Source organism: Panonychus citri, unplaced genomic scaffold (genome assembly GCF_014898815.1).
Source record: "Panonychus citri isolate SS breed McGregor unplaced genomic scaffold, ASM1489881v1 Contig00040, whole genome shotgun sequence".
In the NCBI taxonomy this organism is placed as follows: Eukaryota; Metazoa; Arthropoda; class Arachnida; order Trombidiformes; family Tetranychidae; genus Panonychus; species Panonychus citri.
In genome coordinates, this window is record NW_026515445.1 from 1,213,491 (window position 1) to 1,241,473 (window position 27,983).

Sequence of the window (27,983 nt, forward strand, 5' to 3'; positions counted from 1 at the left end):
GAAAGGTGTTGATGATGATAATGATGAGAAAAGATGAAATGAGGTCAGAATAAGTGCTTTTGTATAGACAATTTTGTCCTTACTAACCTTTATTGTTAATTCAATGAGATAAATAGTATGACAAGCAAAACGTGGATGCATAATTTGTCACTGGCTATTCAAAGATGCGGATACTAATAATGATGATGATGATGATATTCAGAGGATATTGCATCATTCAATGGGTTACTTGCTGACCTCTTCAGTGTCGATCAAGCAAAACTAACATTCAACAATCAGAGAAAATCAAAAAAAAGTGTCTACAGTTAAGATGATCACTTGAATCTTTATCATATTTGTTCATTCATGTTACCTGTTCCAGCAAAGAGCAGAAAAACAATAAAAACTTTTATGAATAATAATACGAAAGCATTTTGATTAACAGCAATGATAATCTACCATCATTATCATCAACTTGATCTCTCACTCCTTATTGTAATGATAGTTTATGATGCTGATAATGATAATAAAAACAAAAGCATCACTAGAATAATAAATTGATGATGAATTTTTTTCTCGAATAAAAAAATAACTTATTGCATTATAACTTTTTCCATCAAGATATTGGTTAACATCATAGTATCGGAGGAGATGATACAAGTAACTTAGCATCCTCATCATTACCATCATCATCTCTTGTTTGTATTTTTTTTTGTATCAACAAAAAAAACAGTTAATACCTTGAACATCATTTGTACAACAGGTTTTTCAAATGGATCTTAAATTGTGTTCATAATTTTTTCCATCCTCATCCTTAGCATCATTATCCTCATCCCAGTCATCATCATCATCATCATCTCATTGATCTTATGCAAGAGGAGGTGGAGGAGGTTACAGGAACAACTATTAATAAAAAATAGTCATGAAGTTTTCTCTTCTCTCTCTCTCTCATCGTTTTCCTCCCTTCTATTTCCTCTTCCTCCTCCTCTTATCATCCTCTTAATCATCCTAAAGTCTTCAACATTGACAGTTAACATTCAACTTTTTTCACACTAACCCATTTGTCTTACCAAAGTTGTCATCATCTTATCATAACAAAAAGAGATGAGGATGAAAAAAATAGTGGAAACATAAACAAAGATGAAAGTTAATTAAGATCAATATGAAACAATTAACATTATCACAATTTATCAAGAGTGTTAAGAGTGATACATAATTGAGATGAAAGTTAATTCAGTTAATTTTATGTTTGTTTATATATATTGTATTGTAATTGTTAATAAACAAAATTATTTACAAATTGTTTTGATATCAATGATTAAGGATTATGATTAATTTAACTGTCCAATTTGATCAAGTTTTGTTTGTCAGCAAAATCAAGATTTTATATATAAATACAAGGATACAATTTACACAGTTAAATTTTAAATTAGTTCTGATTTAATTGTCTTGGAAACTTGATTCAATTTTATCGATCAGGCTGAACTTTTTTTATATCCATCTTATAAATGAATTTAAATCTCATTGTTGATAGTTTGCCTTGAATCTTGGTGATGGTGATGATGGTTGATCATCATCATGGTGTTAACGGAATTGATCAGGTTTCTCCTCAGCGGGATAAGTAGAAACTTTGAGATGATGAAGATGAAGATGATCATGATCATGATGATCATGAAAATATTATCATGATCCTATAAACATTGTAAGGGGATGAAGATGGTGATGATAGTTGATAGTGGGAAGAAAAAAAGTTTCAGAAAATAGGATGAGAAAGAAAGTGAGAATGATGAGATGATGATAAAAGATGATGCTGATGATGAGAAGTGATCTGAATTACATCAACATGGGGTTATGATGATGATGGATGATGATCATAATCCAGGTTCTTTCTTGAATCGTTAACTTGCCCCGGAAGTTATAGTGAATGTGTCTCTTGTTTAGATGACAATCAAGATAATGATGATAGAGATGAAGAAGATGATAATGATGATAAGATGATGTTCATTGAATTAAATTAAATCTTCCAAGTTTTATCAACTCTCTCTCTCTCTTTCTCTCATATTGGTGTCATATCGAAGTAGGAAAAAAGTTTTCTTTCTCAAATCAAACTCGAATCTTTTTAGTCTTACTAATTAAGATTTTAATTGTTCAATTATATTATTTTTACAAAATTAGTTACTGAGCAACTTTCCAGTTTTGTTTGAAGCTTCAATTTGTGTGGTCAAAAGTATTTGCGTGGTCACTCGTTGAGAAGATTGCAACAGGTAAACATTGATCTGAATTGTCGTTAATCTCAATGCAAATGATTTTATCCTTTTCCTAGTTAGTTGGTCCAAGGCATTCACATTCAGTTGATGAATTGAAATACGAATTTGACATTGAACATAGTCTGTCAATGGGAGTCATTGATGAGCCGAATAAACTATTTCCATTATTGTTATTATTACTATTATTATCCATTGAAGATGATGATCCCTGATGAGAGTTGTGATGATGATGGTGGTGATGGTGATGTGGATGATTAGAAATAAGTTGTGCTTGAGAAAGAGGGTGAGGGTGAATTGGGTGATGTGATGAAGAGAGACTCTCATCACCTCCATTACTATTTGCTCCATTTCCATGTAAGACATCATCTAATCCACCTAAACTCGCATCACTGTCCATCCCGAGATCTCCCTTTGAATAGCCTTCTCCGTGAGGTGAATAATAAGAGTCTGAAATCAATCATGATAATGATGGTAAAGTTAATGAAGGTGTTAATGTTTCAATGGATAAACAATGATAACGATAAAAGGTCAACAATGAATTAGGTCAGTGGTCAATCTATTTGGGTTTACTGATCATCTGAAAAGAAACTGATTACTAAAAATCAATTCTTCAACATGATGATTGTTGCTTATTACCGTTAATCCAAGTGTTTGAATTAATTTTATTTGAGATTGAAATTGAAATTGATTGACTTACCATCATCAGGACTATGTGATAAGTATTGAATTGGTGCTACTGAAAAGGTTGATGGTGAATCGATGGATGAGGAATCAGTTAAATGACCAGAGCCTGAATGTCCTAATCTTGAATAAGGTGACATCTTATCGAGAGACGATTTATCTCCTTCACCATTGTGTGATTGTTGGTGTGATTGTGATGCTAATTGTTGCTGTTTACGTTGAATTTTTTTCAACTAAACAGGAAAAAAAATATGAGAGATAAAACAAATTGTCAACTAAACTAATCGATAAAAGTTAATCCATAAGATAAACACAAAAACAAAGATAATTAAAGATTAGCGATTAAAACTCAGAACTCACTTTTGCTCTCTGATTTTGAAACCAAACTTGGACTATTCGTACACTTAATCCTGTTTCCTTAGCAAGCGATTCTCGAACCTTTGAAAAGTATCAATAGTTCAACAATTAACAACAAGATTAATTGATTGATTAAATTTTCCACCAATTTGATTGACTTACTTTTCGACAAGGCTTTTGACTAACTTCGAATGAGGCTTTAAAGGCTCGACGTTGAGCTGTAGTTAATATGGTTCGAGGCCTTTTAGGTCCTCGGCGTCCATCGTGTCTACCATCATGTCGTCCTTCATGTCGACTCTCAGTTCGTTGATTAACTAAATTCGTAGTGGACACTGTAGTTGTCGTTGTCGATCCAGAAACCGTTTGAAGAATCCCTTGACCGCTTGGTATTGGACTATTTTGATTATTATTTGGCACAACAGCATTTTCACCTTTGAAAGAAATTAAAGTTAAACAATTAAAACTCCAATCATCATCATCAATTTATGATTAAAATGCTGATGAAAACCCCAATTGATTAGCAAACCATTGACTGGCCTTTTCTCATTATTAAATAAACGGTTAATCATTATGATCATTATGCTGATGTTGATCCTTAACATCAACATGAAACATAAAAAGATAACAATTAATTGTTTCAGATCACGTGCGATATTTACTCAACAATAATAACCCTGAGACCCCATGTGACCTGATTTATTGGCTCATCTTACATTTACCGTTAATCTGATAGTTTTTCTGATTAAGCCAGTAGTTTATCTTGATAATAAACACTGTTATTTAACCATAACCATAATAATGGTGATTAAATAATATGATAATGGTTATCATTTAAGTCAATTTATCTCATGACAATTTAACCCGGACGCCTTTTTATTACCATGATCGGCATTTGATCTTAGGCCACTTTTTGTGTCTACAATCAGCAACAACACGATGTTTTCAGGCACGAGGCAAGGATACCACAAACAGAGTGATAAACAAATCAATGAACAATTATATTAATCAATCAACGGAAACAATTACTAAAAAAAGTGCATAAGGTTGATGATAACAATCAACTGATTGTGAAATTTGCATAGCGATGGGAGGTTGATAGTTGATCATTGCGATTCTCTAGTTAAAATTAATTGTCATTCAATAATGTTGACTCATTTTTATCAATATTCTGATTGGACTCTCGATTAATCAATTGGGAGATTTCATAATTAATTGAGTTTGACACTCGTGTTGATTACAGTTAATTGTTGTTTACTTACTTGTTTGTGTGGACATTTGAAGAATTGCTAATTCTTTCTCGAAATCAGGCCGACAAAATAATCTACCCGATCTGAATACATATTGATCTCCTTTTTTTAATTGTTTACCACAATCAACGCAAGTGAAACAATCAAGGTGAAATATTGAATCCAAAGCTCTCATAACCATTTCACTTGAAGATATTTTTTCACAACATCCTGTACATTTGGCACCATACAATCTGGTTGACAATTAAATGACAAAAACAAAAGAAACAATTAAATGACAATCAAGACAACAATACATTATCCTAATCCAAAGCAATTAAATTGATCCTTCATTGATGTAAAATCATATTCTAGAATCCAAATATTAAGATTGAAACAAAGTGAAGGATAAGTTATAAGATTTTCATATTTTCCCGCTAACACTTTCTTCCTGGTTTTGTTTCATTTAATTATCTTTTAATTAACATTCAAAATGATTCATATCAACATTATATTTCTGTATTCATTTTTGATAACCTTCGCCTTGAGTTTTTTGTAGTTCACTTGTTGAGTAAAATTCTGTGACCAACTAACAGTAAACTAAATTGAGATAAACTATTGATAAAATATAAGAATCAAGATTATCTCGAATATGAATAATATGAATATTAAATTGTTCTAAATGCTTCAAGATGATTGTAAATGATTTAAACTCTAACAGTTGTTATGATTAACAGATTTATTACAATTTAACCTCAATTTATTGGCTCATTTTTCAATTGTTCAATAAATTGATAAACAAATAACAATAAATAATATTTTATCCACTTTTGTGACAATTTGAATGGCAATCGAAAGACAATTTAACCATTGATGAGAATGATTAAAATCACAATTAGTTTACTCTAAAGTTACAACAATCAACCCATGAAAATGAAAACATGATTAAGGTGTGTGCAAGAACCTGGGTGAAGTTACTATTTCATCACTTAAATTGTCACCTTTTCATCTTTATCATTTGTTTGAAATTCTCATCAATGACTTCCGATTTTTCATCTTCTTACCTTGAGCTGTTGACTATTTTTTCTTGAAAACTATTCTCCTTCCCTTCTCATCTTATTCCTCCTTTTCCTCATCTTTTCCACCTCCTCACTCTCCTCCTTCTTCCCTTCAGCATCTTTCATCTTTTCTCTTTTTATCCTCATCTTTTTCTCCCTCTCATCTTCAGTTCTATAGGTTTTTGATGCTCCTTTTGTTTGTTCCTCTCAATATGAAACCTTTAAGATCTCAATGTAATTTTTGCTCGGTGAAAGATTCAGATGATGATGGAAGATAAAGATGAGGTGCAAAGAGAAAGAGAATGATAGGAATGACTGAAAATAAAGAAGAAGAAAATACCAAAGTGAAGATGAAAGAGAAAAAAATGAAATTCGGCAATAACATGATGAGAATTGGAAGCATCAATATCGATGGTATTTACGATCTTTTAGATTGGGTCAGGTTCTTTTCTCATCTTCATCTTCTCTGGACTGTTACAAAATGTTCATCGGAACTTCATGGTTTCGAAAGTCTCCCTGAAATTATCTATTAAGTGCTCGTTACTCTGAATAATGAATACACACAAACAGCAACAATTAAACTAATAAATCAATTGATAAAAATTGTTTCTTTTTCATATCTTATTCATCCAGTCTTGTTATTGAATCATTTTCATGGTTAATTAGCATCGAGATGAATTTTTATTGTCCTCATCACCCATAGATAATATAAATAGACAAGTGAGTAGTTAAATTGTTACTATTAACATTCCTGATTATTGAACAGACAATTTATTTCTAATCATAAATTATTTATCAATCAATCATCATTAACAAGTTAAAAAACTCATCAGATTAACTTTGGATTTTTTTTTCATTTAAAAAAAACAAACTCGCTTAACTAAAGTTGATAGTTAATCATTGAATTGATACTTGATAGTAATTTAATCATAATTTAAGATAATTTCATCACTTATATTGTCTTAATACTTAAGGAAGATGATAATAAGCCAAGGTAATCAAAAAGAAAAAAATAATTTGACTTTTGAAGATGACAATGATGAGGATCAAGAGGAGAATGAGGATGATGATGATGCTTGAAGGCATTAACAGAGAGAGAGAGAGAGAGAGAGAGAGAAACTTTTTTTATCATCTTAAGAAAGTAACAATAATAGATGATAAAGGTAAAACTGTGAGTATGATGAAGATGCGGACGAAGATGATGAAAAAGAGGATGAGCAGACAAGAAAAAGGAGGAGAGAGAGAGAGGAAAAGATAGGATAGAATACGATGAAAGGGAGGAGCTTGGAAGATGATGAAAGGAGGTGCAACAGACTTTGTGGTAATCTTTTTCTTCATCCTCATCTTCATTTTCATCGTCAGCATCTTTTTCCTCATCTTCATCTTTTATTTAGCTTTTGTTTCACGATATTTTCCCTCTTACCCAACATTCTGAGTGTGTGTTGTGTATATTATAGTAAAAAAGTGATGAGGAAGAAAAAATCTCGAGTCTTGTTAGAAAAAAAAACTGTAACTATGAAGATGAAGAAGAAAGTGACATTTACCATGTAAGGTTCATTTCGAATCTCTTATTTTTCTTCTTTCTCATTATTTTTTTTTTGCGTTTTTTTGTTCAGCATTTTTCATGATGATGAGAAAAAGTTGGTGAGCTTCATTTCTAATAATACAAGAGATTGAAATAATACGAAAATCTAATGAAAATGGTAAAAGCTGTTAGCATTAAGATTATCATCATGAAGCGAAAAAAATGGATCATGATGATGAAAAACAAGAATGAAAACAAATCTCACTTAGAGCAAATTTCCTGCTTCCAGAATTTCACCCTGAACTGTTATCCATTGAATTTGAGGGGAAACAGAGTTAATAACATTTATTGAATAAGAATTTGAATCTAATATAACATTTTTATTATTAGAGTAACAATTTTAATCTTAATCATCATTTGAATTTTCATCACCATAGTAATCATCATCATCATCACTTCATTTGTTATTCAATGAAACAGACTGGATGGATTATGATGAAGATGCAAATGATAAACTTTATACTTGAATAGATTGAAAAGATTCATTTGCTGATATCAAACATATTGTTGATTCAGTTTGTAAAAGGCAAAGGTATCAGCTGAATCCGGAAGTTACCGTTACCGTTATTTGTCTGATAACAATCAAAAATCATAAGAAGATACCAAATAAAATGAAAGTGAAAAGTTTTCATCATCAACAAGTGTTGCCTTAGATTTGATTTAATAACATCAACCAACAACAACAATGCAAAAGGATGAGGATGGAGATGAGGATCAGTGATGCAGAAGAGAGAGAGAGAGAGAGAGAGAGACAGCTTCTTTTTCATCTTCATCTTCTCTCTTCCATAAAATTACGGTTAAACTGATCTCTAAAGTAAATCAATCTTTAAGCAAAAATCAATGAGGTAACAGAAATTGTTTATTTTTTTTTTTGGTTTGATAAACAGTAAATGAAGATGATGATGATGATATGCATCTTCATCATTTATTAGGAAAAGGTTTTATGTTGAAGATGAAGATGAATTAACCAAGACACGAGACTTGCAACTGGACATTCTGATTTCTATTCACAACTTTCAAGTAATTCAGTTGAAAGGATTCATTTATTTCCATGATTAACTTGACGAGCTTCGTTCATTTATCAAGGAAATGATTTAATTTAACATCAATCCTTTTATTACTTTTAATTCAAAAGGTGATCTCAGCTAACTGATAACAATTAACATCAGCTCTTGTAAGGATTTATTAATTGTTGGCCATCACCATTTAAATCGTAACTTAATTTCTATTGTTCAGCTGATTTCATCAGGTTATCAGATGAAGAAAATCAATTCTATCTGATCAACATTTAACCTTAAAACAAGGACATTGATTGATTAACCTGGACAATAATATAATCTAAGTTAAAATAGTTAACTTTAACTGAATTGATTATGTATTGACATTGAAAATTTATTCTGATTGATCTAGTTAATTGTTACAATTATTGTTGGCTTGAAAAAGTGAAAGGTCAGAGATGAAGAAGCAGAAAAACAAAGTTGAATGTAAATGACTGGGAAGAGGGAGGTGAGTGGGATGTAGATGAGGATCAAATGTACAGGGATTTTTTGTTACACATGGTGCAGGAGATGAATAGGAGCCTTCGAAGGGCGAAAATACAAGTTCGAGGCCAAGTTAGAACCTTTTTTTTGTGTTCCACATTAAATCTACCTTGTAATATTATTTTCAATACAAAAGGATAAAAGATGGATCAAGATGAAGGGGGAGGGAGATGATGATATGGATGAAAAAATAGTCTTTTCAAAATCAATCTCGTAAAATGGATTGGATATGGAGGGTGGTGGTGGTGATGAGGAAGAGGAAGAGGAAAAAAAGGCGAAAACAGTGTAAGGTGGAAAAGATGAGGAAAAAGATGAAAAGTGAACGGAGATGAGGAAGATGAGGAAGATGAGATTTCCCGTCATCAAATAGTTTGCATTCAATAGGAAAAAGAAAACAATGATTTAGATAAAGTCGAAAATAAAAATGTCGAATTGCTGATTCGAAACAATTGTTCAAATGATAATCTGTCTAAAATCCGTTATAATCCGGTCAAAGTGGCTTAAGATTAATATTTTGTTTGATATTAGTTTCTAGTAAAGTCAGAGGGTGGAAAATGATGATGAGGATCAAGATGAAATGTAAGATGAAAAAATGGTTACATGATTTTCTTGACTTTTCATCATCTTCATCCTTTCGCTCAAGTAAACCTCTTGCTAACGTTTTCCTGGTGCTTTTTTCACTTTAATCTTTTACATTATTTGACATTCAATGTTATCCTCATCTTTTTTTACTCCTTCAACATTAACATTATCTTGTAAACAGTTTTCATCCTCATCACCATCAGCAAATGCAAGGATAGACAGTTTTTCCAGTAATATATATGACAAATAGATCGGGAGAGTGAAAAGATGATGAAAAGAAAGAAACAAAGAGTTATAATGATAAAAGATGAGGATGAAAAACTATGTCACTTTGAAAGGCGAGTGTAGGTAGTACAATCCTGTGGATCTAAGAAGAGGATGAAACGAGAATAAAAGATGAAAGAGGAAGATGAGAATGATGATGATGATGATGATGCAGAAGTGAGATGAAGTAGAATCGATGACATAAAGAGAAAAGACCATTGAAGGTTTGATAACCATGAAAATATATTCGCCTTAATAAGAACAGACGTAAGGTGGAAGATTGAAGAAGAAAAAGATGAAGGAGAATAACGGAATATTTGAAATTCTTTTCTTTTCTCTTACAGCTACAGTTTTCCTCTTTCTTTGCATCATCTTTCCATCATTCTCATTCACCTTCTCTTTCAAATGTTCTCTCTCTCTCTCTCTCTCTTTTTCTCCTCATCATTATCATCTTTTCCTCTTGTTCACTTGCACAAGCAACTTGCTGGGTTCCAGTTCACTTTATGCTTATAGTTTTCATACTTTACTGTTAGAGATCATTCATCAAAGGTTTGTTACCAGGAGATGATGAGGATCAAGTCAGTTGAATGGAGAGAGAGATAAAAATAGGTGGAGGAGAGGGAGGGCGAAGGAGGAATGAGGGAGTGAGCATATTGAAAAGATTTAGAACGAAAATGACTCTAACAAGTTATCATCCTCATCATGATCAATAGTAAACTTTTCAGATTGTATGTTTATCACATACTCTTTTTCAATGTAAATGGTGAGGGATGAGGATGAGGATGAAAGTGGCTTTGGATCAGTTGTTTTATCTCCATGTTACTCTTACCTCCTCATGTGATGAAGATAAATATTCAGAATGGAAAAGATCAAGAAAGAGAAGCAAAAAGATGGAGCAACACATCAATCCTAATTTACCTCCTTCCAGAGTCAGAACCTTAAACGATATTCAAGTTTCAGAAAGTTTATCCTTCTTTTTGACTTTTTTCTTTCATTATCATAGATTTTCTCACTCGCACTCACTTTTTCATCACTCGTTAATACAGTCACGAATTCTACATAAACCATCAGATAAACAGATAAATAATAATAAAAATCTATTGTTTTTTAATCAGTTTTCATTCCATTATTATCAATTCAAGTCGATTAGAATTTTATCAAAATAATAATTCATGATGATTTAAATTGAGATAATGGAAGAGATTTACTAATCTGTTGATTGGTCGACTATTTCTCATTTAATGAGAGTTATTGATCATCGATTATATAAATTTCTTTATATAAGCTTAATCTAACACTCATTATGAAAAATCATCACAAAGAATAAAATTTTCACAGTAAAAGTTTATGTTGATAGTAAATAGCCTCAAGTGATATTCAAACCATCATCCGATCTCATCTTATCGTGTCTGAAGAAACAAAAATAGAGAGAGAGAGAGAGAGAGAGAGAGAGAGAGATTTCTCACTCAATCATCATCTTTGACTCTCTCACTCTCACTTTCTCCCTCTTTTTGTTATATTAGCTCAAAGGGACTTTGATCCTTTCGGTAGTTGAGTTAAGTTTGCTCAAGGGTAAGAGTTGGGATTTGAGACAATATTTACAGTATCCCGACCCCTTCTCATCATCTACCTCATTCTCGTGCTCATGGCTTCAGGTTATCATCTTCAATTGTAACCATGATTGAAGATACAGAAACTTTATCAGCCTTTGCTCACTTTACTGTATTTAAACAACAACTTTCATCTAACTTACATCAACACGAAACAGCTCAAGACTCTGTCCTTGACTCAGATTATTTATTATCATCTTCATCACCATGATGATTATTAGCTTTGGTATTAGTTCATCTATAGGACCAGTCTCTCTCTTTTTCTCTTTCTATTTACATTAGAACCTTTTTTATTGAACTTAGAACAGAATTGTCTGTGTCGAACAGATGAAAAACCAGTTCGATAATATCTTAATTTACAATCTTCAATAAATAATCAAATGATAAAACTGAAACTAATCATCATCATAATTGAATATAACAGATTAACTTTACTAAACCCAAGGATTAACCCTGATGATTGAATCAATATCCATGGATGAATAATATTATCATAATCTAATGGTAATCATAATAAAAAAAATTGTCACAATGAAGATGTCACACAAATTTGATCGTAATTTTAGTTAATTGTTCATGTTAAACACATTATTGTCTCAACTGATACCAATTCTGTTCCACTGGCTCCTTGAAAATGACTCAATTCATTCATATAAATAAATAAAAGTTCAACAATCAACAGAATTAAAGATCATGATGAATTAACAAGCCAATGAATCAGATGATTAATATTAACTTTGAAAAAAATGATCCAATCGATTCTGTGACTATGTAACATGTTAAAGCCAACAAGCAATATGATGGATGGAGGATGAAGATGAAGATGAGGATGGAGAAGATTGGAAAAGGGTGATTAAGGTGCAGGGAAGGAAACAAATTGTTAATCTGAAAAAAATGGATTAGATTATGATTATAATCATGTAAATAGCAAGAAAACATGAATCTTAATCTGATCAATCAAAAAACAAAACACTCACCAAGGTAACATTTTAATTTTGCAACTTTTTGACTGTTTGGTTAATTGTTACAATCAAATATTCCCATGGGAAGATTAAGTGTTAATGTTTATTCATTATTAGGTAAATATTAACAATCAAATGGATTCAATTTATGATTAATCTTGAGTAAACAATTAAGGTCATTGGAAGGATCAAATAAAACGATGTAAATAATTGTTTCTCTCGTAGTAATTTTCACTTTGATTGTAAAGGTAAATTGGTAATTTTAATCGTTGCATTTCAAGCAATTCATTGATTATTAATTAACACTAAATTACAACGATTAAGGGTTAGATTAAACTGAGTGGCCTTATTTTGATTTAATTGGATTATCATTTCAACTCTATTGATTGTGTTAATTTGCTGCTGTTAAAGTTTTGATGGGAAACAAATTATTATCTCACGATTCTGATTATTATCATGGGATTTGATTATATTTCATGATAGTGATGTTTATCTTTCATATTATGAATAAAGATTATCGTGAAATTGTTGATAGTGATCAGTAAATGTGATTAGATTACAATTGTTAATATTATATGTTATTGGTTAACCAAATAAGAAATTAAAAGTTTATTTAATCTTGGTGATATCATGATAAACTGTAATGTAATTGTGATGATGAGTTAATAATAAGTATAATTGTTGTTAATCATAATCAACTCCCCAAAGAGATTAACAGTCACGTGACGTTTAAATTGTTATTATTAAAAGTAAATTAATTCTTGGTTATGTTGAAGGAAAAAGTAAACGGAAAACATTTTTTTTTACTAATAATTTTAATCCAGTTCCTACCACGTGCCAATTCCTAAGACTAAAGAGTGATAAGTGTTAAGATTAAGAGATGAAGAGTAAATATTAAGTATCATGACGATGATAGAGTGAGATTTTCAATCTCATATTTTGAAGCGTAAAAAATGATCGCATTAGTTTTGTTGCTCTGCAGAATTGAGGTGGAAGGAGGTTGAAGGAGATGGAGGGCTGGGACTGGGGAGGTAAAGGTGAAAGAGAGGAGTGAATGAGGGAGACACGCGTTAACTGTTTCATTCCTCACGTGCTGGTCAGGGTTGAATTGATATTAAAAGGAGAGAGAGAGAGAGAGAGAGCATAAGATGAGGACGATTTTGGAGTAACAAAATTTTCACCCTCGATTTGATTGCAAGTTGATGATTAGACTGAAGACCTGGAAACTCAAGGGAGGATAAATTATTGTTGGTCCACTGAATTGAACGTAGGTAACAGTTTTGATGAATGAATTGGATTCAATGGTTGAGGGAGGAAGGTTTTCCACCTCCAAATTGAAATACAGTTAACCATTGATCCGATGAAAACAAAATACAAACATGGAAACATGATGATGATCATCATCAAAGGCACATCAACATATACATTTTTCATCCTCATCTCTTGTCTTTATCATCAAGATAAATCTTTATCTCTCCTCCTTTAACCTTCTTACTATCAAATGATCTTCATGTTAATCCTTGCTCTCTATTTGCCCAATACGAAAAAAAAGAAAAGGAAACTTGGATTAAAAGATGAAACCACGATTAACACGTAACCTTGTTTTTCGAATCGTCTTCATCTTCTTGTCTTTTGTTCTTTCTTCTTCTTTGTCTTCCGGCTTCACTTGTCATCTCTCATCTTCTCAAGCTCTCGATCATCCTCATCTTTTTCATCTTCATCATGAACCTATAACAAATCTTTGTTTTCCTTTGTGATATTTTCTTAGCAAAAGCCTATAACCTACATGATAATTTCAGTTTTTTCTCAATTCAAACAAAGATGAAATTTTTGTTCCAAAATGAAAAAGTTACATTATTGATACTTTCATCCAGCAACAATTAAGTTAATTTCATTGATTAACTTTTACGATTATTATCAAGCATTTTGAATCTCCACAATTTATCAACAACTAATTGTTGTTGGTAGATTTAGTTTAGTATTATTTTTTATTTCTTATCCACCAATTAACTTTCAGCTAATTGATTGTTCAACTTTGAATTTCTTATAAATTATATTGTTTGAAATTTTCCTCATCTCATTAATATGGATAATTGTGTTTAATTGGTGACAATTAGTGGTTAGCTAATCACATTCCCGAATAACACTTCAACATTTGTCTTTAGTGATTAACTAATTAGCTTTGAATTTTAAATCTAATTAATTACCATTTCCTTAATGTGCTAATGACATTTGACTTGAATCAGTTAATTAAACTCACTTCTTATGATCAACTTTTTTTGTGGTTTCTCTTAGTCAACATCAAGTAATCATAATCCAATTGATAGTAATTAATGATTTACAATTTATTATTTATCTCTGGGAGAGTAAAATCAGGTAAACAATAACAAGTTAATTAGTTGATTCGATTAGAAATCAATTAACCTTCAAATTTACTGTTAGATTGCAAAATCTAAAAATAAAAAATTCTCAATGAAATCAAATTGCTATTAAACTATTAAGAGATTGCTGATTGATTGGTGTTGTTATCATTATGTAAAAAAAAACGATAACAAGATTAGATAATTAACCTTGAAATTTTAGAGGTTTAATTGTCAAGAACTGCGTTTAAATCAACAAGAAAAAGAGATGCAATTAATTTCTGAGGATTAATCAAACTCTATGTATTCATTGGTTCTGATTTCAATGATTATCTCATCTCCATCACACTTAATATGCTGATACTCATCATCACATTTATCCTCCATCTTAATATTAATCAATCTTTTTTTTTCAGAGTGAAAACAAAAACAAACTCAATGAGATGATGAAGATGAAGATGGTGAAGATGATGATACAGTAATTATCTCTCCATGGTGATTAGGAAAGTAACGAATTGGCCAAGCGGAAAAAAGTAAAGTTTCCTATGGATCATCTTGTGGACAGATTGACACATTTCTGCTCTTCGAATGGTATTTATAATAATTTTCGGTATCATATGTAAACAAGGATCGTAAAGGTTACAGCTTTGGATGACAATTTGATGAATTAACATCAACAAACAACAACAAAAACAAATGATCAATGATTTTGTTTCCTCCGGTCAAAAATAATTGATTTGTATTGCTAATGATAAAACTACAACAACAAACAATTCATATTGATAATCAACTGAATTTAAGTTTTCACTTTAACCTTTACTAGGAGATGATCATTAAATTCAATGGGAACAATGATAATACCCATGGAATAACCTGAATTAACCTTAAGTCTGATCCAAGTCAATTGGTATCCGAATTAATCTAATCATTTTTCGCGATATAAAACCAGGAATTAGCTGATTATTTTTTATCTCGATTAACTGTTTTTTCACCAATCTTAGCTTCTCATCATCATAATCACCATTACTGTTATTATAATCATCATCTTTTTTGCTTCTTCCTTGACTCCAACTGTTATTTGTACCAGTAAACGTCCATAGGGCATGTTTAACTGATATCCTGAGGATGTTGATGATGATAATGATGAGAAGTAACAAAAATTGTAAATCCTATTGATGATGATGATGATGAAGATAAGGATGAGAAAGTAAAGTTTCCTTTTCAGATTCTGAGTTTGCGTTTCTATCAATACCCAACCACCTATACTTTCATGAGCATTTGGATAAAAATAATGTCATGAAGTAAATAATATTATCCAAAGTTTTGTGAAATAATATTTTCTGGTTTCTAGGTGGGTGGAAATGCTCTGAGGTGGGAGTGGATAAAAAGTTATGCAAATATCGTAAAATTTAACAATCAAAATCTCAGGTTGAATGTTTATTCAATTGTTTTCACAAATAATTCAGTTTGTGAATTGAAATGAATTGAATTGATTAAGGTGAATATTGTCAACTACTCATCCGATTCTCGTTTTAATTGTTGATCACTCTTGTTTTGTTTCCGTATTAATATTACAATGTGTTAAAAATGGCACTTGGATGATTAGATGTGAGAGATGGTATTAGATTTGATTGTGATGAAAGTTATTATCATTATGCTTAGCCAATGATTAGCCATTGGAAAAGCCTCAGACTCAGATTCATGCCTCATCAGGTAGATGACGGATACTCTGGCAATTTACGGTTGAGATGATGAAAATCGTTCTGAGAGATGAAGAAAATGATGATTAGGATGAAGATGAAGATGAAAGAAACCATGAAAATCTCAAGGTGTATAAACACTCAACAGTTCAAATCGTAACCTTTACTCTTTGCATCCTCATCCCTCGAAATATCGAGCTTAGAACTTTCTTTCTCTCTCGCTCTCTTTCCCTCTCTATGTTCAATCTAAGCTCGATTATTACGCTCAATAACTCGATCTAAGTTATTTTTTTTCTTCTTTTTCTCAAAGTCCCAGAATCAATTGAGCTTTAGAATCATTGATGTAAAAAGAAGTGAAAAGAATGTTGTTCAGTTGAGTAAAGTTTACATTTCATGTGAATCTTTTCTCCTTTCTCTTTACATGTATTCGAAGAAAAAAAAAAAAAATCATATCAACATGATGGAATCACAGTAACATGAGAAGATGATGATGGTGAAAATTTTGCTATTCTAACATATTCCTCCAGCCATCACTTTCCCAAGAGTCATATTCCCATGCTCTCCCTGTGAATCTCAATTTTCTGAGTTCTCTGTTCATGTAAATAATATTTATAATTTATTGGTGTAAACTGACCAAAGGAACTGATACCATGAGGATGATCATCACGATAATCATCATGATGAAAACAGTAAGAGAGATGGTGATATATGCATGATGGTAATGTAAATGACAATGAAGATGAAGATGATAAACACAGATGATTCTTGAAGCTTGAAATGTTGCTAGGAAACTTATGCTATTCATTTGTTTCTTATAGGGTTAGCATTCAGTTTGAATATAATAATAATAATGATAACGTTTATTCAGTCAATCATGAATTTGAATTGAATGAACAATTTAAGAGAAACAATCAGGTTGCAAGAATCAAGATTGAATCGCAATAGCTGATGAAATGTAATCTGCAAAAAGACAAAACAATCAAATAATCAAATCATGTTTTCTGATTCAATTGTTGATATTATTCATCTTATTAATATGTTGCATTGATTGTTTCAATCTTAACTCGTGGGATTAAATTAATACACTAAATTAGTTGTACAATGGTTGAATGATAAATGGGACAATTAAACAAATCACTTAAGCTTTAATGACTAATCGCTGTGATTAATTAAACAGAATTAAAAAAGTAAACTATTGAAATTTAAGTTGAGCTCATTAACAGAATCATTTTTCACTCCAACAATAAAACTTATTGTAACAACAATCAAGTAATAATAGTAGTTACAATTAAGTTGATTTCATATTTATTCATAACTTTGAGGTGATAATTTGTAATTGTAATGTAATAACTGTGTAATTGATTGTGTTGCTTTTAACATGAATGAAGGTTAATTGTGATAAATGTTTTGTTTTGTTGATTGCGAACAATTAGTTTTACTTACTTATCATAATCGGGTTTACAATAGAGCTTAAAATCACGGGAATAACACGTTTGCGTTAAAATAGTACCACAGACGGAACAGATGAGACAATTTTCGTGCCACGAATGGTCCATGACTCTCATTATGTAACGATCTTCGATAGGAAGTGAACACGAACTACAAACCTCCAAACTCTTTACGGTTATTTCACTTTTTACCGATCCACCAATCTTTTTACCCATTGGAACACATTAATTGCGAAATATTGATTGTATTGTCAATTCGCACCGATATTAGATTAGAATAGTAAAAGAACAACAATTAAGACGCAAAGAGTCGTTTCTTTCGATGCGATTCAATTTCATCGTTTTTCTGGACTTTTAATTTTCATTCACGAACAAAACAAAAGTTTTCAGGTTCACTGAAACTCAAACAACTCGAAGATCAACACCGATGGTGAATCGAAATGATTATGATGAGAGAGATGAAGAGGTGATGAGACTCGAATGTTTTTCTAAAGTGGATAAGGTTTTGTTATTGTTTTTTTTTATTCGAAAAGTTTGAGATACTCGAGAAGAGATGAGAAAAAAACGGAAGATGATGAGAAGGATGATGATTGTGACGATAACTGGGATGAGGAAGAGTAAAGGACAAAAATGATGCTCGACATTTTTTGTTGCTCTTCTGAAGATAAATTTGATTCTTCTCATGCGCAATTTAATTTCCTTTCTGATTGGATGGTATTAATTTTATAAGAAAACTTCATTGGTTCTGAATTTTTATCAATGATAATCGTCGATATTGATCATCATTGGATGTTCATCACTTTTAATCATCTCAATTATCATATTTTGTTGAATAATATTCATGGAAACTTTTTATTGTCTTTATTGACTGGTACATGAATCGATCGTCTTAATTTTGGAAACAATTTTCGTCATCGACCTTCACTGATTTGATTGCATAACAATTTAGATAAACTATCAAGAGGAATCAATAATGATTAGAACATAGAATAATCTAAATTGCTGGTTTTCTATTCTGATTGTGACAACTGTTAGTAATTGACCCTTACGATTGGTTGATCGATTGTTTTCAAGTTCGAGTTGATTGTTGATTTGGAAAGAAATTAGATTGTTTTGTTTAAATTCGTGTTGGATTTTTGTAGTAATTGTTAATCATCAAATGTCAAATTAAAAATATCAACTAATCTTTTTAGGCCCAAAAATTTGTCCCATTGGACATATTTTAATTGAATCATCAATTTTTTTTTGTTTTTCGGTGACAATTTGATTTCTGTTAATGCAATCAATTCAACTACTAGATTTAAATGAATATGTGAACAATTTATAGCTATTAACAGGTAAAAAAAGCGTTTCATCATTTGATCACATATCTGATGTATTTGTTTGAATAAGTAATTGATCCCAGTCGATATTAAATTGGAAAACTTCCCGCTGGAGCCAATGTTCATAATTGTTTTTGAAATCTTCCGTTAATTGTAACTTTTTGCTCAAAACGCTTAAATAGTTATTGTCTACAGGTTTAAATATATCCATTTGAGATGCATATGAAAGATTATCGGGATTGGATGAGTTGAGATGACCATTTATCACTGAATGACCTCCAGTTGATTGACTTGATAAATGTGAAGAGACACAAGTTAATGAAACACTGTAGCGTCGATTGTGGAAACGATTAATGTTTGCTTGAAGATTAAATTCTTCTCCTTGAAAATCCCAAGGTCGAGTGTCCATTTCATTGCCAAAAGCCCAATCATCGGTCAATCGATGTCGCACCATTTGATAGATCGCACTTAAAGTCTTCATGTTTGATTTTCTCCATTGACGACCCAAATATTTCGCTTGCATTTTGAGTAACTTCAATACGTATAGTTGAAACATCGCGTGTCGCACTCGAAGAGCTCGTTTTAAAATAGGTGCTGATTTGAAGACAACCAACATCATTATTCTGGACATTTTCCATTTTGTCAGTTTGTTCAATAATCGAACCATGTTTATACAAGAGAAAATGTTTCGCCAGGGAATCTTTTTCTCCCTTGGACCCATTTCCAATTCAAGCATTTCTGATGTAATTTCCGGCTGTTCACCGATAACACAATTAGGAAAATCGATTAGTGCGATGTTGTTTCGTGAGCTAATATATTGGAAGATATTTTGGTTAAAAAATTTCAATATCAACGGAATACAATTCGCAAACATCAATTGTTGACTAACATTCTCGAATTGGTAAACATAATTTATCTTAAAATGTTTGAGTAAAAGTATGAGAATGGCAGAAACTGCTTTGATTATGATCTCTTTGTGACGATTTACATCAGTTCCAAATTTCATGGACTGGACAGCGTTCATGGGCATAGTTTCAGGTAAAATTTCACACATTATATTCACTGATTCAGTTTTTGCTTTTGATGTTGGCGCAGCGGCTAAGAGGATTTTCAATAAGGCAATCATGTACTGAGGTAAAGATGGTAACATGGATTCATAAAGTGCTTCTGTTGGAGATGATAAAGGTTTTGTATCCAGTTCTCCAACAGTTAAAGGATATTTTGCAATTTCGTCCTCTTTTTGTATCTGAAGCTCGGATAATGAAATGTAAAGATGCTTTTGTAAGGTTCTCAAACCTTCTAGAATCGGTTCTGGAAGGCCAGCAGTTGTACTGCGATTTTGGGGTAAAGTGAATCCAATGAACTTCATGCGAGCTTGTTCAAGGAAAGTATCGATATCCTTATGTCTGACCTTCGGCATCCAAGGTAAACCTTTGCTGATGTTTTGAACTTCAGTATCGGCTTCAGCATCTTCATCTGAGTTTGGCTTCGGCACTGGAGTCGATGGTCTTTCAGAAGCCGGAGAAGAGTCAATGTCAACTTTTTCTTCTGCATTTTTATCATTTGATTCTTCAGTTCGTTCAATTTCATTAGATTCTTGGTTATCAACAGATTGTTCACCTTCACCATTGGTATAATTAACTTCTAGATCATTCAACATGTCATCAGCAATCATCGATTCTTGTTTACTAATCATTCGTGGACGTTTCATTGGTCGAATCATTCTACGAAGCTGACCCTCGGCATTTTCACTATAAGCTACTGGAGGTGATGCAGGTCTCATTGTTCGGGTTATTTCAAGAGTATCTTCTGGGGCTGGAGGTAGCCCGACGCGAGATCTGTAGTAATTTTTGAGATTTTTGAGCTCATCGCTACCACCCAAAGTGATCAATATTGTTTTCCATAACAACAACATAACCTTCTTGATAGGAAAATGTGGAGCAGATCCATTACAGAATTTGGTGGTCATTTGAAAAAGTGTCAGCGCTAAAAGCTCATTAGTTGTCGATATGGGCTGAGTCAATTCTTCCTTAAACTGGTCCCGAAGTTTCTGAAAAGTAAATTTGATTATTAGAGTAAATTTTTTAGATATAAAATAAGCATGTTCTTAAAACCAAAGATTCTTACCATTTCCATATTGGACGTTTTGTCAATCATACTATTGAAAACTTCGACAATCGTGTACATTATGTTCAAAATAATTCTAAAGTCTGTTGAATCGTTTTTGTTAATAGGAGGATGCCAAGAATTGTGCAAGTGTAGACTTTCTTCAATTTCCATCATGAGAAGCTGAATGAAAGTAGGAAAAAGTCCTTTCTCATAAATAAGGAAGACATTTTGTTTTGAGATTGTTTGTTGCTCTTCAACCGTTGAACATTCACCAAAAACACCTTGAACCAGGTAGAGTAAAGCCTTTAAGCCTTTAAATCGCAATTCTTTCTTACCAAGTTCAACCGTTTCACAGAGACGCTCGATGATCCAATTTTTTTCCGATGGCTCTAATGATGCCCAAGGCTTGGAGATTTTCCACTCGGAACATAGTTCCTCGTAGCTAGATTTGTTTAATTCAAATTCACACGATTCTGAGTAAGAGTATAACTCAGCGATTTCATTTGCATGAGAATCACAATCAGAATAAACAAAATCCAACTCACAATCCGGTTGAGCCGCAGCCATCATTTCCTCTAGATTAAACAGTTTGTCACAGGGAAATAGGGATACCCTCGGGTATCACTCGCGCTGTAAACAAAAACAATTATTCTCAAAAAAATAATCTAATCATCAGATATCAATTAAAACAGACGCATAATTAAAGTAAACAATGTTCACTAATCAGAAAAATTGACAATCAGAAAGTCAAAATTTTCATCAATGAAATTGCTAAGCAACGCATCAGATTTTCATCCATCATGCGAAAAGCGCCAAATTTGAAGATCAATTGGATTGACTCATTTTCTATTAATATTTCGTAATCATTTGAGTAATTAAATTTGTCTCAATCAATTTAGACTGAAAATTCATCATCAACTCAAATTTTCGGATGAATTTAAAATCAAACCATTATAGTGTTTTGAAAGTTCAAACTGATACGGAAATCGAAATGTTCATTTTCGTCCTAATCATGACTACGGAACATGAAATTGATTCAAAAAGTTATAAATAGTTAATTGATGAAGAATTAAATTAACCACACCCAATTAGATTAATCTTATTATGGTGAAAATTTTGAATGAAGAAAAAAAAACGTAACAACTTTTGGGTGTAGCATTTGAATGAGATTTAATTTAGATCAGTTGATTTAAATAGTACAATATTGTAGTTGTTGTGTTGAAATTGGAATAATTAATCTCATCGAAATGATTTAGCAAATAATTTACAATTAGAATGAGAGTCATCATTATGATTATCAATTATAATCAAGGTAAATTGTTTCATTGACGTAAAGATGAATAATCAGCAAAAGTAAATGTTAATTGTTTGAAAATGATAAGATGTTGATGAGGTCGAGAGGTTTTATCATCACAATTAATTGATTGTCAATTGTTTATTTGTCATCAAATCAAACACAGTTCAATTGGTTTAATCTAAAATATTATCAATACTTTTCTAAATGATATAAATCAATAGTTAAAAAAACAATTTTCAAATGATTTGCTTAATTTGATTGTTTGTCTTTTTATCCGATTTTTAATTGATGTCTAAATGTTAACTTGTTAATTATGATCACAATTAAAACAATTTAATGATGATTCAGGTAAATAGATTAATTATGTTTGCACATTTTATGCTTATTCTTACCTTTAAATTATCAGTGAAAGTTGATTACGACTGTGACAATTAAGGAACAACAACAATTAGTATTTTGTATTAAAAAGTGTTTATTTTTCTTAATGATCCAGATTAACAGTAATGAGATAATTAATGGCGAGAACAGAGGAAGTGATTAATGAATGAAAACAAGAATTAGTTTTGATTGTTTCTCATTGGAACAAATTAAAATCATCTTTTTGATTCTAATTTACAATGACTTTGATGGTTAATGATTATCGGGAAATTGCATATTCTATGTTTAAATTACAATTGAATTAAAAATTATAATTAACGTCAAGAAAAATCAATCGGAATTACGATCATGATTTAACAATTAATTTACAAATTAAAATTAGATTTTGAAATGTAACAGAAAAAAATTGAAAGGATTATCAACATTAAGCTATAAGTAAATGATTAAGATAATTAGAAAGGAAGATTTAACAAATTAAGAAAGAGAGGAAAATGATAATCAGTCTACTGAGTAATTAAAAGTTCGGTTGAAATATTTCAACAGGAATTGATTAGGACCAGTTGAAGATAAATCAATCTAATGTTCTGTCTGAATCTGAATCTGTCTGAATGAGTCTGAATCTTCATTATTTAGAGACGAAGATGTGAAGATGAAGGATGATAAAGTATCTTCTTTCTATTTTTATCCTTTTCTTTTCTTCTTCATTGTCCTTCTTGATTAATGGTAATCAAAGTCAAAGAGTAATAACAAGAGACAGCACTTAATGAAATGTATCGATAAGCTCTTATCTTTCTTATCTTAGGGAAAAGGATGAGATCCAGGTGGAAGCACCAGATTCTCGTAACTTTCTCTTCACAAGGCTCTAATTACCGAATCCGCGACTCGGTAACGTTTTGTACGGAACGAATTGTGCTTCCACCTGGATCTCATCCTTTTCCCTAAGATAAGGAGAGATAAAACCTTATCGATGGTTACATCCAAGTGCTCTCTCTTGCTATTACTCTTTGATCAAAGTCATCAATTTAATCATTTTGAATGCGCAAGACTTTTGGAAGGACTTTTGCCGTCGGAGCTTTCGAACTCTGGTTTTCCTCTTCTCTTTTCGTAGACGCAAATGACTGTACATAAAACCAACACTTCGGCCACGATTCCCAAGAATGGCCAAAGAGCAGCTAATTTGTCTTTCACTCGTACATTGACTGTGCTATTTGCTTTAATCTGACCATTCGATGCTTCGCAAATGTACTCGGCTCGATCTTCATATTTTACATCTTCCATGGAAAGGATCGACTTCTTGGTTACATATGATCCACCGACATCTTCAGCGCTTGAGATGTTCAATTTGGTAATCTTTTCCTCGGCTCCATTGGGAAATTTTCGGTACCAAATGAAATCAACATCGTCCTCTTTAAATGCTGCTCTTAACAGAACCTCACAAACTAAATGTAAATCATCATCTTGAACCACATTAAATGAATTCATGTCTTTGGTATGACCAGAAGCTTTGAATGTTGAGAATTCGGGTTTCCCTGGAAGTAAAATGAAAAATAGATGAGAAATTTGACCCAATTTGATATCTAATTACATAATATTTCGTTAATTTAATTACCTCTAACTCTAAAGGTTCGATTTCCCGAAGAGCTTGTGCAACTGTAATCACCTTCATCGACGTTTTTTCGAGGATCTTCAATTGTCAAGGTGAGATTGTCATTAGATAATTTATATCTATTGTATTCATCGCCTCGAATTTGTTTAGGCTTATCGACTTCGACTAATTTGTACCTAAATTAAAATTCATCATAGAGAAAGGATTAATTTCGATATCGGTAAGTAACAGTTTTGGAAATTACCATGTGATTCCAGTTCCGGTACAATTCAATTGAACTGGTCCAGTTTCGAGATCAATAAGATCCGGTTTTTGCATAGACACGAATTCTGATCAAGAAAAAACAAATTATCAAGGTTAATTTATATTCAGATTTTGTGAACAATATTGGAAAATGTAAAATTACAAAACATTATGGTAATCAAGCATCAAATTAGTCAATGATTCAGTAATTGAGTTAATTGAATGTTCAATGTAATGTATTGAAATTAAATGTCAACCTAAAGAAACCTACACTAATTGTTTGAATTCAAGATGATTCAGAAAAAGGTTAATTGTTTCTTGAATCTGATCCAAATGGAAACAGATTGATACGCCCAAGGAGATTGAAATTCATGAAGAGGATTAACTTTCTTCCTTTTTGGATTAATTAGAGTAATTCAATGGAAACAGATAAAGGTGAAAGTGTGTAACTGGTTCAACTAATCATGAAATTATATGAGAAAAGCTAATTTACCTGAAAGAATAGAAGAAAACAAACAGAAAATTGGAGAAAAACAGAATCAATTGGAAAAAGTAATTGATCAACTTACCTGTAGTAAGAATGAAGATGAGACATGGTAACAATTTATTAATCATGTTCACTACAATTTAAGGCTATTGACTGTTGGAACTTATTGAGAGTAACTTTGGCTTGGGATGGCTTGAATTGGACGGTAATTGTGTGAGTTTATCTTCAATGAAATGGATTCCTGAGGATGAAAAATAGTGAGACAAAAGTGGGAGAAGATATTAAAAGATAATGTGTACGAGATTAAAATAGAAACATGAGATGAAAAGTTTAATCAACAAATCGATGTTTAGATAATAGAAAAGCGGGAAAATATTGACAATCAAATCACTAGAAGAATAAAATTTGAAACAAAAACAGTAAATTACTGACCCAAACTCGAGTTTTCTGGTCAACCAGAATCTCGGCGATTAAGTTGGTAGAGAGATTAAAATATTCTTTAGGTCTTGATGGACACTCTCAAAGAAGGTGAGGAGTATATGTAATCTTTTCTAGAAGATTTTCAGGGCTAATTTAATTCTCATGGTTGAAACAATTTATTCCAAATGATTCAATTAATTATTCTAATTAGTTGATCAAAGAATAAAATGTAAAATGTTCCGAGAGCAGAAATAAAACAAAATGTCTGAATTCGACTGTTTCAAGGTTCACTTGTAATTCTTTTTCTTTGGTATTCCACAGATCATGCTAAGAATAGATATCATATCATTGCAAGGGAAGAAGAAATAATAAGATGGATAAAATAATCGACTAAATGTTCAACGACTTACCTCAAGAATTAGAAGATTGAACAATCAGTGAGAGAGGAAAAACAATCAATTCGATGGTAAACTTTATATTGACAATCAATTTCTCTGGTTTTTATCGCTCCGTTATTTTCGTTTAATTAACTTTACCTGCGAATCAGAAATCAAATCTTGAGTTATTCATCTTTTCACAAGGATTAAGTCAAGTCCAGTTTGACAATTACTTTAGATGATTTTGATTCCCTTGAACTGAAATTATCGCGTCGTAATAATTTGAGCCATTTGAGTTTCCTTGGTAAGTTTTGTTGGTCATTTGATGTAACTTTCTTATTTCTCCATCTGAAAACTTATTAATGAATTCATCAAATTAATAGGTAGTCATTAGTTAGCTCACATTTATAGTCAAGATGATTGTTTTACTGCTCAAAGAATCAAAAAGATAAACAAACAATCAATCAATTGGTTTTCCAATAGACAAGTAAACATGAAGGAAGAGACAATCTCAGAGTCACAACAACATAACAATTGCCATCTATTGGTGGAGGTTCAGACACAAAAGATGGTCCAGTCTTTACCTTAGAGATCATCTGTAAGGAAGCTAACAATTTAATAAATTAGATTGACTTTAAAGCAAACAATTAATTATAAAATCCCAATGAACTAAGAGATAAACAAATGGATTAAAAATGAGAAAGAAAAATTCAAATATGATTAGTGTTTCTTTTCTAACACACGAGATGGCGCCATGTTCTCGAGAAATTCAATCGACATTTTTTCTTAATCGAAACAATTAAATTTAATTACGAACAATATTCTTGAGTCAATGATAACCGATATGATATTGATATTAGTTTTATATGGTGTATGAAAGTTTTATTCAACAGTCGAATGACACAGAGAACAGAAATTAATTGTTCTTTTATCACAATTAGTAAGTCTGAAGTAGATTTTTATTTGATTTGATTGATCAACAATTAAGAACTGAAAAAACCATAATTACAATTGCAAGGGTGAAGATGCAACCAAATCAAAAGATGTTTGATTGTTAAGAAAAAGAATTAGAACAATTAAAAGTTAATCATGAGGAAAATTTAACTCTTCCCAAGAATCAATTGTCATTGATTGTCCACTTTGAACAACAATTTAGTTGAAGCAATAATTTCCTCTAATAACAATCAAGATGATCGTCAAACAAATAACATAAGAAAAGAAAACGTTCAACAATTTAACTCAAGGTTAATAGAAACAATTTAACATAACTAACATTGATTATTTACTGACAATTTACTGATTACAATGGAAAAAATAACATAAGAAAAAATCGTGTTTCCCTTGAGGCAATTAAATCTATTAAAGTAACTATTGTTTTCTAGTGATCAACAATCAAGGGACAAAACTTTCACCTTGTGTCTCGTAACCATTGAGTCGATTAAATGTAAACATAAAACTTATAATTTACTAATCATAATGATTATCATTGAGTTTTCCATGAGGGAAATTGATGAATAATCAAAGGAATGAAAATCAACATGAGGAGTTAATGTTAATCCTATGGAGAGATGATCACATCTCATCACTTTGGGAATTTCAGTTGAAACCCTTAATTTTGATTCTTTTTTTACCAGAATATAAATTCAATGACCTTAGAGAGTCAACATGATGGTGATGGTGATGAAAATCATGGAAGGATAATGAAGATGAGATGAAAATCTCCTTGAAATGAAAATAAAGATGAAAAAGAGAGAGAAAAAAAACTTTTTCCATTTACTTTCTTCTTCTTTTTTCATCAAATTTTTCATCTTTCTTTCCAATTTACCGGTGATAATGAAGATAAACTGGTTAGAATCAGACTTTAATTTGCCTCAGGCGAAATTCAATTGTGATTAAATTAACGGAATTATCATGATAACAATCATATCTTCTCATCTCCTTGATTCTAATATAATATGAGTGATCAACTTATTGCTTGTTGATTGTTGAGTTTCATTGTTAACTGACAAGCAAATGTTAAGTGTCATCATTTAATTTGTCATTTCATGTTGATGACAATTAACCTGTGGATTGTAATTAGTGGGGAAAATTAACCAACGTCATTAATTATAATGATAACCTAGA

General features: G+C 31.3%; 3 protein-coding genes across 6 annotated transcripts; all 3 read right to left on the bottom strand.

Annotated features, from left to right (window-relative positions):
* Window positions 1-1,184: 1,184 nt before the first annotated feature.
* On the bottom strand, window positions 1,185-18,563 carry LOC128397713 (LIM homeobox transcription factor 1-beta-like). Of its 2 annotated transcripts, none has more exons than XM_053358457.1 (6): window positions 17,616-18,563; window positions 4,544-4,764; window positions 3,447-3,715; window positions 3,288-3,365; window positions 2,944-3,160; window positions 1,185-2,693 (listed from the first exon to the last, which is right to left on the bottom strand). In XM_053358457.1, exons 1-6 carry the CDS (start codon window positions 17,834-17,836, stop codon window positions 2,299-2,301), a joined length of 1,401 nt encoding a protein of 466 aa, XP_053214432.1. In that variant the 5' UTR covers window positions 17,837-18,563; the 3' UTR covers window positions 1,185-2,298. The 2 variants fall into 2 exon arrangements, with proteins under 2 accessions (XP_053214432.1, XP_053214433.1); XM_053358458.1 differs by lacking the exon at window positions 17,616-18,563 and adding an exon at window positions 5,575-6,163.
* Window positions 18,564-18,806: 243 nt separating this feature from the next.
* Window positions 18,807-21,794, bottom strand: LOC128397711 (striatin-interacting protein 1 homolog). Its single transcript, XM_053358456.1, has 2 exons — window positions 21,070-21,794; window positions 18,807-20,992 (listed from the first exon to the last, which is right to left on the bottom strand). The coding sequence occupies exons 1-2, from the start codon at window positions 21,619-21,621 to the stop codon at window positions 18,983-18,985; spliced, it is 2,562 nt and encodes an 853-aa protein (XP_053214431.1). The 5' UTR covers window positions 21,622-21,794; the 3' UTR covers window positions 18,807-18,982.
* A 1,008-nt stretch (window positions 21,795-22,802) lies between these two features.
* LOC128397714 (basigin-like) lies at window positions 22,803-26,513 on the bottom strand. Of its 3 annotated transcripts, XM_053358459.1 has the most exons (6): window positions 26,093-26,513; window positions 25,893-26,018; window positions 25,145-25,303; window positions 24,577-24,661; window positions 24,336-24,508; window positions 22,803-24,255 (listed from the first exon to the last, which is right to left on the bottom strand). In XM_053358459.1, the coding sequence occupies exons 3-6, from the start codon at window positions 25,188-25,190 to the stop codon at window positions 23,753-23,755; spliced, it is 807 nt and encodes a 268-aa protein (XP_053214434.1). In that variant the 5' UTR covers window positions 25,191-25,303; window positions 25,893-26,018; window positions 26,093-26,513; the 3' UTR covers window positions 22,803-23,752. The 3 variants fall into 3 exon arrangements, with proteins under 3 accessions (XP_053214434.1, XP_053214435.1, XP_053214437.1); XM_053358460.1 differs by lacking the exons at window positions 25,893-26,018; window positions 26,093-26,513 and adding an exon at window positions 25,495-25,650; XM_053358462.1 differs by lacking the exons at window positions 25,893-26,018; window positions 26,093-26,513 and adding an exon at window positions 24,847-25,068.
* Window positions 26,514-27,983: the final 1,470 nt, after the last annotated feature.

Bases quoted from the DNA above. Each gene is read 5' to 3' on its own strand.
- LOC128397713 (XM_053358457.1), bottom strand. From the start codon at position 17,836: ATGGGTAAAAAGATTGGTGGATCGGTAAAAAGTGAAATAACCGTAAAG. The intron at 3,366-3,446 runs GTAAGTCAATCA...TACTTTTCAAAG, and splicing joins GTCAAAAGCCTTGTCGAAAA to GTTCGAGAATCGCTTGCTAA. The intron at 2,694-2,943 runs GTAAGTCAATCA...GATTGATTTCAG, and splicing joins ATCACATAGTCCTGATGATG to ACTCTTATTATTCACCTCAC.
- LOC128397711 (XM_053358456.1), bottom strand. From the start codon at position 21,621: ATGATGGCTGCGGCTCAACCGGATTGTGAGTTGGATTTTGTTTATTCT. The intron at 20,993-21,069 runs GTAAGAATCTTT...TTTACTTTTCAG, and splicing joins AAACGTCCAATATGGAAATG to AAACTTCGGGACCAGTTTAA.
- LOC128397714 (XM_053358459.1), bottom strand. From the start codon at position 25,190: ATGATTAATAAATTGTTACCATGTCTCATCTTCATTCTTACTACAG. The intron at 24,509-24,576 runs GTAATTTCCAAA...ATTTTAATTTAG, and splicing joins ACCGGAACTGGAATCACATG to GTACAAATTAGTCGAAGTCG. The intron at 24,256-24,335 runs GTAATTAAATTA...TTTTACTTCCAG, and splicing joins TCGAACCTTTAGAGTTAGAG to GGAAACCCGAATTCTCAACA.